The 11,659-nt window shown below is 40.6% G+C and overlaps 1 protein-coding gene across 3 annotated transcripts in view; it reads right to left on the bottom strand.

The window, feature by feature from the left end:
- Positions 1 to 3,581, bottom strand: part of RPTOR (regulatory associated protein of MTOR complex 1) — a 423,475-nt gene extending 419,894 nt beyond the window's left edge. For all 3 annotated transcript variants that reach the window (XR_014174604.1, XR_014174605.1, XM_081944023.1), the window contains exon 1: positions 2,093 to 3,581. Coding sequence is in view for 1 of the 3 variants with exons in the window: in XM_081944023.1 (XP_081800149.1) it covers positions 2,093 to 2,254 (162 nt within the window). In the remaining 2 variants the exon portion in view is untranslated. The remainder of the gene's footprint in view (positions 1 to 2,092) is intronic.
- Positions 3,582 to 11,659: the final 8,078 nt, after the last annotated feature.

The raw sequence follows: 11,659 nt of genomic DNA on the forward strand, positions 1-11,659 counted from the left end.
TGGTTTTGATTAAGCACTGCTGGCTATGTTGTTCACAATTGTAATTGTAGCTAATCGTGAATACAGATAGCTAAAAGCTCATTTGAAACTTATTAAAGTACACTAGCTCAGACTACAAAAGAAGCTGTGTGTCTTTTCTTTAACAGGAAGATAAGTATACATTTCCTATCCCTTACGCTTCACTGTGAGATGGGAGAGGAGAGAGGAAGGAAGAACATGGAAGCACAAAATGAAACTACTTAAATTCATTCACATCTTGCTAAAATTAAGTTTAGTAAACACAAATTTAAAAATAAATATCACCTGGTAAGCAGCATGGCAACAAATAATTAAGAAATAGCATATAAAATTAAATAAGCAACAGTTAAAGCTAGGCAAAGCCTCTGGATTATAGAGCCAAATTCTCTGCTACTTTGATCTGTCCTGAGCACTCACTGCAAAACTGCTGCAAGCTCCCTTGCTATTGTATTTGCAATGGCAAGCTGTACTTGGGCCACAATATAAGGCAGATTTTGCTATGTACAAAGTAGTTCTAATTCACTCCATTATTGAAATAATTGTCCATTTGCATAGTATTGCTACACCAAAAAAGAGGGTATCTTACGCACTTGTACAATAATGTAATCAACTACTACCTGACACTAGTGAAGGACTAGATTATATTTGAAGAGACAAAATATTGTCTTGTCAGTATTACCATTTGTTCTCTGTGAAGACCCAGGGGCAAAAACCCAAGTATGTATGTATCTTTATGAGACTGTAATCCTAGTCAGCCAGTTAATTGTCACATCATTCCAAACAAAAACATAAAGCCCAAAGTTACATCACTGATAAACTTACCTTATTGATCTAATTAGATCACCTTTTAAATTACTGTTGGATGTTTTGACTGGTTAGCTGATAATTCAACTTCCTAAAGAAGTATTTAAGAATCATCTTCTCCCAGTCACATCTATCTGACCTAACCAGAGTGAGGAGGCAAGGAATGCTGTGGGTCCACTCTTCTAAGGAGGCACCTCTAGTAGGACCAAGAAGAAGAGCCTTCTCTGTAATAGCTCCCTCCCTGTGGAACATCATCCCCACAGAAATAAGATTGGCCCTCACTTTGACATTCTTTTGCAAGACCTTAAGACCTGATTTGACAATGGACCTAAAAGAACCCATCAAGTGGTTGGAGCCCATCAAATGGTTTATCTGACTGTTATTGCCAGGAGGGTGGGGGTATTGCTTTTTATTGCTTTTATATGAGATTTTTATCTCTGTAAGCCACCTGGAATCACTGAGAGTTTAGCAGCCATATAAATTATCTTAAATAAATAATTAATAATAAAAATAAAATAAATATGCCATAAGAGTTAACATGCAGACTGTAAAAGTCTGTAGAGATTCTCAGTCATCCAAAGTCATACTGTAGTTGTTCCAAAGGTGCTTTTTCAGGAGGCAACTGGACTTTCTTTTGAGAATGTTTTGCTTCTCATCCAAGAAGCTTCTTCAGCTCTGACAGGATAGTGGGGAATGGAAGGATTTATATTCCTTGCAGACAGCTGGTAATTTGCATCCTTTTAGACTGGTTGTTGAAGCACTTGGAGGTTTATTTGTGCTCAGGGTCACCTGAGGAGCACTACATGTTACTGTGCAAAGTAATAGCTGTCTGCAAAGAATATAAATCCTTCCATTCCTCACCATTCTGTCAGAGCTGAAGAAGCTTCTTGGATGAGAAGTGAAACATTTTCAAAATATTTTCACAATATGGTGTTCGATATAGTTAACAAAATAAAGCAATGAGATTTATCAGAAATGCAAACTTCTTGACATACATTCAGATTATTCTCCATCCAGATAATTTTCCAAACAGTGAATTATCAAATTATTAAATATATTTATTATCTAAAAGAAAGTACCACTACTTAAATCTATATTAACTGCATTCATGACTTGTTTATTAGCATGCACTGTAGCAACTTAACAAGTTTTCAAGATTAAAGATTAAAGAAACCCCATGGTTAGAAAAACTGTGTGACTTCACTAAGGACAAGGTGTATACCCCAAATTTATTTTGTTCCAAATAAAAGCTTCTGCTAGAGATCATTACCCGGTCTTTCATCCGCCAACTCTGAGCCAGTGATTTGGAGCCCTCAATTTTCTCACAGTGCCTCTTCTTCATAAAGGCCAAAGGCAAATTCCAGTCTGTCATGTCCGACTCATCTTCCTCCCCAAGGCCCAGGAGGGGTGACTGCAGCATATCAGACTCCATCAAGAAGAGTAGAGATCAGTGTAACCAGTAGAGGGAAAAAATCACTACTCCAAGGAAATGTTTTAAGAGACGTAACTGGATAACAAGACACTATGTTAGTTGTTCAGCTTTATGTTGTATGCTTTTTTTCAAAATAGATGTATGAATGTTACCGTTAAACTGTATGACAATGTTCCTAGTACAGCAGCTGGGAAATTCCTGTGCAGAATGGGTAATCTCAGGGAGTAATGTAATCACTATTCAAGGGGAAACTATCTAGTAGTCAATGATCTATTGTTGTCTAGATGAAACAATGATCACAGAGGTGCACATGGATCCTTTTTTATCCCTCTTCAGAAACAGGATATTATCTCAATATTCAAGAGATATGGGGTGATCACAGATAACTCTTTTTTATTGAAAAAAGTTCCTGCCCACAATACAATGATTTAGTTTAGAAGACTATCAGACAATGCACACTTGAAACGAAGTTTGATATGATCGGTCTAAAAGTATTTTAGATAGAAAACATGGCTTTCCATGTAGCTCTGTAGCAGAGCACTTGGATCAGGGCTAAAGTAGAAAAGCTGCAGGGATACCACACTTTGCTCTCTTGCTCAGAATAAAGTTGATGCCTTGTGCTACATACTCTAGGGAAATCGCAGGAAAAGCAGAAGTTGAGAAATCAGGGTTGTCCAAGTTGGGAGAGTCGGATAAATGTATCGCTTCTCAAGCAACTGTGGCAGTGCAGTTCAACATAAACTCTCGTTAAAACAAAAGATTCCTTTTCTTAATTTTTGATGGGATGTCAGAATGCACTGTGAACTTCAGTGAGTCGATGTGGATTTCAGGCGTTTGAAGAATCTGAGCGCGGGATTCTTTGACCGGCACAGCTACAAAGAAGAGGCTTGCACTTTGATCTCCCGTTTTGAGGCAAAGCTAGCCAACGGGGTAAGGATGAATTCCGAAAGGAAGGAACGATTTGGCCGTAGGCACCTCTCTCTGTTCCAGCCTTGGCTGTATCTGTCCTCGGAAAGCAGGTCGCCGCCGACAAGATCACCCCTCGGGGGATCACTCCGGACCAAGAGATGAGATCACTCTCCCTCCTGGGCCCGTTTCCGACAGCGTGCAGCCAGAGGGGAATAATCGTCCTACCCCCGCGGAGGTGCCTGCTTTTTCCGCGGCTGCAGCGACGGGCACCCAATTCGACCCATTATGTTCCCCGACTCGGGCAGCGGGTAGTTCCTCTTCGCGGAGAAGTTCCCCAAGTAGCGGGGTTTGGGAAGCTGAAGGAAACTGTTCCGGAGAGCCAATTTCTCCTCAGCAGCACACCAAGGAGGCAGCCATATTGCCGAGGACCAGAATGCATCGCAGCGACGGGCCTTCAGACGGCTCAAAATCGAGTGAAACGCGTTCCGTACGGGCTAATTCGAAAGTGGGAGGGTAAGGAAGGGCCGAGCGTGAACAAGTTGCCTAGTAACCTGCTTGGGCGGTCTCCGTCACTTTCAGCTCTAAGTGTGAGGGACGCCCGAAAATGTTGCCTTTTTCATCCCTTCTCCTTGAATGGTCGTGGTCATCCGGAAATTTGGCCAGATGAAGAATTTCTGGTGTTTGAAACCTACTCTATGTTTTTAAGAAAGAAAAAAAGAAAAGAAGGGAAGTTCCTTATAACCGGAAAAAAAATAGTTGAATACACTTTCCAATATATTTTGCCTCGTTTAGTACAACCTATCTGCCTTTAGTGGGACGTGGTGGCTCAGTGGCTAAGACGCTGAGCTTGTTGATCAGAGAGGTCGGCAGTTCGAATCCCTAGTGCCGTGTAACAGAGAGAGCTCCCCTTACTTGTCCCAGCTTCTGCCAATCTAGCCTAGCAGTTCGAAAGCACGTAAAAATGCAAGTAGAAAAATAGGGACCACCTTTGGTGGGAAGGTAACAGTGCTCTGTGCGCCTTTGGTGTTTAGCCATGCCGGCCACATGACCACAGAGACGTCTTCGGAGAGTGCTGGCTCTTCGGCTTTGAAACGGAGATGAGCACCGCCCCCTAGAGTCAGGAACAACTAGCACATAGAGGAACAAGAGGAACCTTTACCTTACCTTACCTTACCTTACCTTACCTTACCTTACCTTACCTGCCTTTAACTCAAAGGATATGTTATTGCCCAGGAAAGGAGAGATCCTGTGGATTAAATAAGTGAAGGAAATCAAACAAATGGCAGTACTACAAGTAGTCCTTGACTTTCCATAAAATCATTCATTTAATGACTGAAGTTACAATGGCACTGAAAAAGTGACTTATGACCATGGTTCACATTTACAATCATTGCAGCATCCCCATGGTCATGCCATCAGAATTCAGACGCTTGGCAACTGGTATGTATTTATCTAGTCATAGTGTCCTAGAGCCATGCGATCACTTTTTGCGACCTTCTGACAAAGTCTATAAGGAAGCCAGGTACACTTAACAACCATTTTACTAATTTAACAACTGTAATGATTCACTTAACTGTAATGATTCACTTAATGATTCAAGAAAGATCGTAAAATGAGGCAAAACTCACTTATCTGTCTTGCTTAGCATTGAAAATTTTGGGCTCAATTGTGGTTGTAAGTGGAAGAGTACCTGTATAAACTTAAATTATACAGAGCCTTCATTATCTTCCATCTTTAGCAGGCTTACATTTAGGCTGTAAAGAGTTTTTTCAGTATCTCTTTGCAGCCATGTAACAATTGCCTGGGTGTTTGAAGCCCAGTGTCGTGTGTACATGCCTTGTTATTACACTAGGTCTGTCTTTTTACATAAACATTACTTCTCACATTTAGAACTGATATGCATAACAACAACAGCTATTCTTATTCTGATCTTTTCACACTATCCACATCTGACTTGATATGTTTTGGGTTCTAGCATTATGAGGAATTGAATTAAAATGTAACACCTAACATCAAAAACATCATCAAAAAAACACAACAAAGAATGTTCTTTCTGCACCAACTCAGGAAGCTCAAACTGCCCAAGGAGCTGCTGATACAGTTTTACAGAGGAGTTATTGAGTCTGTCATCTGCATCTCTATAACTGTCTGGTTTGGCTCTGCAACCCAACAAGACAGACATAGACTTCAGAGGATAATCAGAACTGCAGAAAAAAAAACAATTACTGCCAACCTGCATTCCATTGAGGATCTGTACACCGCAGGAGTCAAAAAGGGGGCCGTGAAAGTATTTACAGACCAGAGGTGGGTTGCTACCGGTTTGCACCGGTTCGGGTGAATCAGTAGTGGACATTGCAGCTGAGTTCCCAAAGGACAGCAGGCTCACCACGCCCCCGGTCGCTGCAGCATGGTTTTTTTTGACATTTTTAATGTTCTGCGCATGTACAGATCTATTTACAGGCAACTGCGCACACGCACACCGAACCGGCAGTAACGCCAGCAGAAACCCACCCCTGTTACAGACCCCTTGCATCCTGGACATAAATTGTTTCAACTCCTACCCTCAAAATGACGCTATAGAGCACTGCACACCAAGGCAACTATACACAAGAACAGTTTTTCCCCGAATGCCATCACTCTGCTAAACAAATAATTCCCTCAACACTGTCAAACTATTCACTAAGGCTGCATTACTATTACTATGAGTCTTCTCGTGGTTCCTATCACCCATCTCCTCCCACTTATGATTGCAGGACTGTAACTTTGTTGCCTGTATCCTTACGATTTATATTGATATTGACTGTTTCCTGATTGCTTATTTGTACCCTATGACTATCATTAAGTGTTGTACCTTATGATTCTTGACAAATGTTCCTTGTCTTTTTATGTACACGGAGAGCCTATGCACCAAAGACAAATTCCTTGTGTGTCCAATCACACTTGGCCAATAAAGAATTCTATCTATCTATCTATGTCCTTGCTCTTGTGATCCATCCTTTTTGTTTTTCCAGTTCAGATATACTGTATAACAGATAGCCGTAACAATCATAAAACAATCATGTCTGTAAAAGAAGTTCTTAAGTGAAAGGAATGCTATGTTTTGTTTTGACTTTTTTGGTGGTGTTCTTTCCCTCGAGTTCTTAACAATGGAATAAATGTTTTTATTACGCATCAGAAATGTTATCAGTTTGGAATATGTTCTCTTCAGCAACAAAAGATTTAAACTAATAAACATTTCCCCACATTTAGATAGCATAAATTGTTTAACTGAAAAGGATAGAAAGAAAGACAAAACAAACAATTATACTGAACTTTAGCAAAAAAGAATAAAAGCAGAAACTATGTGCCCAAGCTGATGAAGAAACAAGTGCCTTGGCAGAGCCACTTAAGAAAGACAATGCCTCAATAAGTTTTGCAATGCATATGAAGGGCATCTTTTTTTTTATAACAAAAGTTTTATTGGTTTTTTTCAAATCTTTTGGGGAAAAGGGTACATAAATATGGGGAAATTTTTTTGACAGCTACATCATATGGAAGGTGGTACTTCCCCGGAATCTTGCATCTCTTTCATATTTTATATATATCAAAATATCATTGTTACATTCATATTAGCAGTTATTTTACTCAATTCTTTGACATCTTCAACCATACTTTATATCACTTCTACATTTCATTATATTAGCAATTGCGATATGTTTTTAATTCATTTCTGTGACCTAAGTTTCATTGCTGTCTCCTCTCCCCTGTCTGTTGGCTGAGCCAAGGCTCCTCCCACCTTCATGTCTTGTGTGCCGTCTCTTGTTTCACCTAGGAGGTCCTTATGTTTTCCCATGAAGGCTTCTGCCTCCACCACTGTGTTAATTCTCACTCTACCCCCCTCCCCAAAAATCAACAAGCCTTCTGGAATTAACCACCGAAACCAGATATTTTTTTCATATAACTTTTTAGTTAGAAAGAAGAATTTCTTCCTCTTATCTCTTATTCTTTTTGGTATCTGTTTCAAAATGGTTATTTCTTTGTCCTTATATCTTAGAGGTTCCCCCCTTTGAATTCTAGAATCTCATCTCTTGTAGTCTTTCTAAAAAACCTGACATATACCTCCCTTGGAACATTGTGTATTCTAGCATATGCTGAATTGATTCTATATATCAGGTCAATATCCCACCCTAGCTGCTGTTTATCTTTTTTAATATAATCTGCTAGCATTGTTATCATGGTCTCTCTTATGTCTTCACCCTCTGTTTCAGGTATATTTTGAAATCTAAGAAAAAAAGACATCCTTTCAAATTCCATTTTTTCCATATAACTCTCAAATCCAACATTTTTTTTGTAAAGCCTTCATCTCTTCTCCCACCCCCACAGCACCCTCCTCCAGAGCATTTATTTTTTGACTATTTTGTAAAGTCTGTTGTTGATTCTGTCTGAGTTCTTCCTTTAAGTCCGCCAGCTGCTTTTTTATTTCGTCCTGTCCCTTTAAGAGTGTCTGAAAAATTTGGTGGAACGTTTCGTGAGACTGCTGTTCCCCCTCGGGAGCTTTTGGTTGCAAAAAAGAAGTTAATTGCATTTGCGGGGGAACCGGGCTTGAGACAGCAGAAGATGGAGCTGAGGCTGGTTTGGGTGGAGGCTTTTTTGCAGGCATTTCAAAGTTCAGAAAAAGTTATAGGTCTAAGCAGAAAAGATGGCGTCTGTAGGAGCGCGCTGTCAGGGGGGGGGGGGCAAGAGACAGGCAAAGTCCAGTGTGGGATATCGATCTTCAATACAGCTCCCCTCTGGTTAAGATCAATTTTTCCCAATCCAAGGAAGAGTTGTACAAGGAGATTCCTCTAGGGTTCACCTGGATTTTATAATTCCAGCCCAAAAAGTTTTTCAGAGACGACAGTTCATTTGTAACGACAACAGAAACGGGGGAAGAAACGCCATTTTGGCTCAGCCTTCCCCAGGGATCGGAGAACAGTCATTTAGGAAGTTTCCATTCATAGCTTTTTAGGTCAGCTCACTTTCTTTCTTCCGCAATTGTTAAAAAGGGTCGTTACCCCATTGCTTGAAAGAAGTGAATATCAAAGGGTTTTTTCCCCCCAATTCTCCCTCTCACCGAGAGGGAGAAAGATCATGTAAAGCCGCTTTTCCAAGAGGGGGGGGAGAACAAACCCCCCTTTCCAATCTTAACACTTCACAAAGATCAAAGAGTCTGCTAATCCTCATTTACTTGGTTGTTCAAAGAAAGTAAAAAGAAAGACACCGGGGGGAGGAGGTTCCCCCCTCACCGCATTTCTGCTGTTGCCTTCAAGTGGAGCGTTTTCTTCCGATCTCCTCTGGACGAAAGCGTGCGTGGCAGGCGCACCCCCCAAAAGCCTCCCAGTGCCTAGGGCAAAGCTGGCAGCCCCCCTGCAGCTGCCGCTGCTCCAGGGGGCTCCAGCAAGCTGCCCCCTTGGCAGGATGCCCCTACAAGGCATCCTGTGCCCCCCCGTAGATCGGGGGGCCCACCGGGACGGCGAGCGGCAGACAGCATGTCCGTCGTCCACAGAAACAGGAAGTAGAATCCTGAAGGGCATCTTTTTACTTGTTCGTTTCCAGCTGTTGTTAGCAAAATTGAATTGATATACAGTATGTCCCAGATACACATATCAAGGCTCAAATCAGTTTGTATTAAAAAGATGCCAATTTGACAGGTTGATACTGTATAAGATAAAATAAATTAGGTACACTAAAGAATATTCATGTATATTCTCTAGTGTGCATTTGGATATTGATGTATATTATTTAGTGTGTATTTGAACATGACCTTTAATTTTCTACATAACTAGGAGTTAAATATCTTGCTATGAACACCCTCTCCCCCCCCCAATCACTTCACCCTTCTGAGATCTTATTGGAGCCACATAGACCCAAACTCATGTGCTGCAACTTCATGTCATAAGTCTAAGAACCATTGATTAGCATCAAGTTCTTCGAGGCCCTGAAGCAGGATTATGTATAGGTTGGTTGCTTATGGAGATGAAAAATATTAAATGTCTTCCTCTCTAGCCTGGATTTTATACCATATACCAAGCAAAAACATTACTTCAGATCTGTTGGTTTTATGATACTAGGATCAATGAGTTAAAAAAAAAGTAAGGATGTGAACTGATAACACTGTTGAATGCTAAACGCACTCAGCCTTGACGTGAGTCAAGCAGCCTGAATGATTTTTTCCTGCTCCAATTTTAAAGTGATCTTTTCTCGGTTTCTTATGGCACAAGCTGTGCCATCCGATCCATCTGACGCACATCATGCCAATCCTAGTCATTTGTGCCTCAAGTGCTCCCTCTGTGGCTCTGGCACTTCACATCAAACTTTCAGGGGCAGTGTTGGCTGAAGTACCAGTTCCAAACAATTCTGCACAAGGCACTGCAGTAAAGCTTTATCATGTGGGAGCAGCTGAAGAGCTGCTTCCAGCTCATCTAGATATGTCGCATTTAATAAAAAAAATAACTAGGGGAGACATGATAGCAGTGTTCCAATATGTAAGGGGCTGCCACAAAGAAGACGGAGTCAACCTATTCTCCAAACTCCCTGAAGGCACGATAAGAAGCAGTGAATGGAAACTGATCAAGGAGAGAAGCAACTTAGAACTAAAGAGAAATTTCCAGACCGAACAATTGGAACGACTTTCCTCCAGAAGCTGTGGGTGCTCCAATAATGGAGGGCGAAGAGATTGGGCGATCATTTTGTCTGAAATGGTACAAAGTTTCCTGCTTGAGCAGGAGGTTATGGTAGAAGACCTCCAAGGTCCTTCCAACTCTGTTATTCTGTTATCTCTCTTTCCCTATGGGAAAGGAAATAGCTCTTAGCCACTAGTGTGTAGAAGAAAGGAGTCTATTTGAAATCACTTCCCAACCCTATTCCCACTTTTATGCTGGAATAATTTCTGCCATTTTCATATTGAATAATAATACTTCATTGCTTCCATGTGCAAAAATCTCCCAACCACCAATTTGTTTATGCAGTTCTCCACTCAACCTAAGCACAATCACACAATCTTCACATGAAAATAAAAGTTGTTGATCAGACCAAGGTTGATTTAATCCAAAATTCTGCATCCAGCAATGAGCAATCAGATAGCTTTGAAATCCTATAAGGATGTGAAAGCCAAGGCCCTAATATATTGTCTGGCCATGGTATCTGGTACCTAGACATTTATAACTATTGCATATGGAAGGCTAATACACCTTGTTCTTTTCATTGCTATATATCCATTATTTTGTTTGGCATGTAATATAAAAGCATGAGAAGAGTTGGGTTGGGTTGGATCAGATCAACGACCTGTTTGTTTATCAAACTATTCTGTTCCCACAGCGTGTTTTGACCAGATGCCTCTGGCCTCACGCAATATCACGAGCGCAATAGCACCTTCCCACTTGTGTTCAGCAGCAAATGGTATTATTCAGAAGCATCTGCCTCTGATGCTGGAGATGGATATAAAGTACCCCGCAAATTTGTCTACTCTCCTTTTAAAACTAACCAAACAGCCCACATAACATGTTACTATAATTAATTTCATTACATGAGTAAAATGCCTCCCTCTCTTTGTTCTATTGCAAGAAATACCAGACAACTGTAACTTTTACATTATAAGTAAACAATTCTCTGTAGCTGATCTCTGTCGTGTTGCCTCCAAGTCAGGAACAAAAATCTAGTATTCTTCACACACACCCTCCCCAAGTTCTTATATGAACAGTAATCATGAAGATTCCAGCTCGATTCACTAAATCACCAGAAATAAACTTGAGAAAGATTGAGCCAAAAGCTATTGAAGAGGTCCTTATGTTTATTGCTTAATATTCGTGCAGTTGCTTTCCTAAGAATGTACATGAATGCACAACTCTGCCTCTGTGTCCAGAAGTGGTATATATTAATGACCGTTAAACAATTACCTTTAAATGACATTCATTTCAGAGTGCCAAAAAATTGCAATGAAAGATTGGGACTAGTGTTCAGATTTACTTATTTGTTTTGAAACTATTTGAAAACTGTTTTCTCATTTACCCAGCAATTCATGATCTGTACATAGACATTAGATCCCAAATCCACAGCTCCTAAAAATTCTGTTGGCAAACCTTGGCAACAAAATGTGAATAAACAGAGATGCAATTTCTTATTATTTATGCATTAGTTTTTATGCCTTGCCTTTCATTTAGAAGGTTGGGATTAAGTACATAGCACTCTCTCCTACCTTCCCCCCCCCATAATAACTCTGAGTGGTTGAGGGGGGAGAAAGAGGGGGGGCTTAAGTTAGTCAGTGAGCTTCTGTGGCTGAGAATGGACTTGAACCTGAGCCTCCCTGGTGACTATCCAACATTTTAGCCAGTACCCATACTAGCACAGTTGTCTGCTGTCTTTATGTAATATATCTTTATTTCAAATCCAATTCTCTCTGCAAAAATTTCAATCCCACTTATATGAATGATATCAAGTTCAAAGGGGAAAAGCTGATTTGAAGCAGATATGAGTGTGCAT

The sequence above is a fragment of the Natrix helvetica genome (genome assembly GCF_964273705.1).
Source record: "Natrix helvetica genome assembly, chromosome: 1".
In the NCBI taxonomy this organism is placed as follows: Eukaryota; Metazoa; Chordata; class Lepidosauria; order Squamata; family Natricidae; genus Natrix; species Natrix helvetica.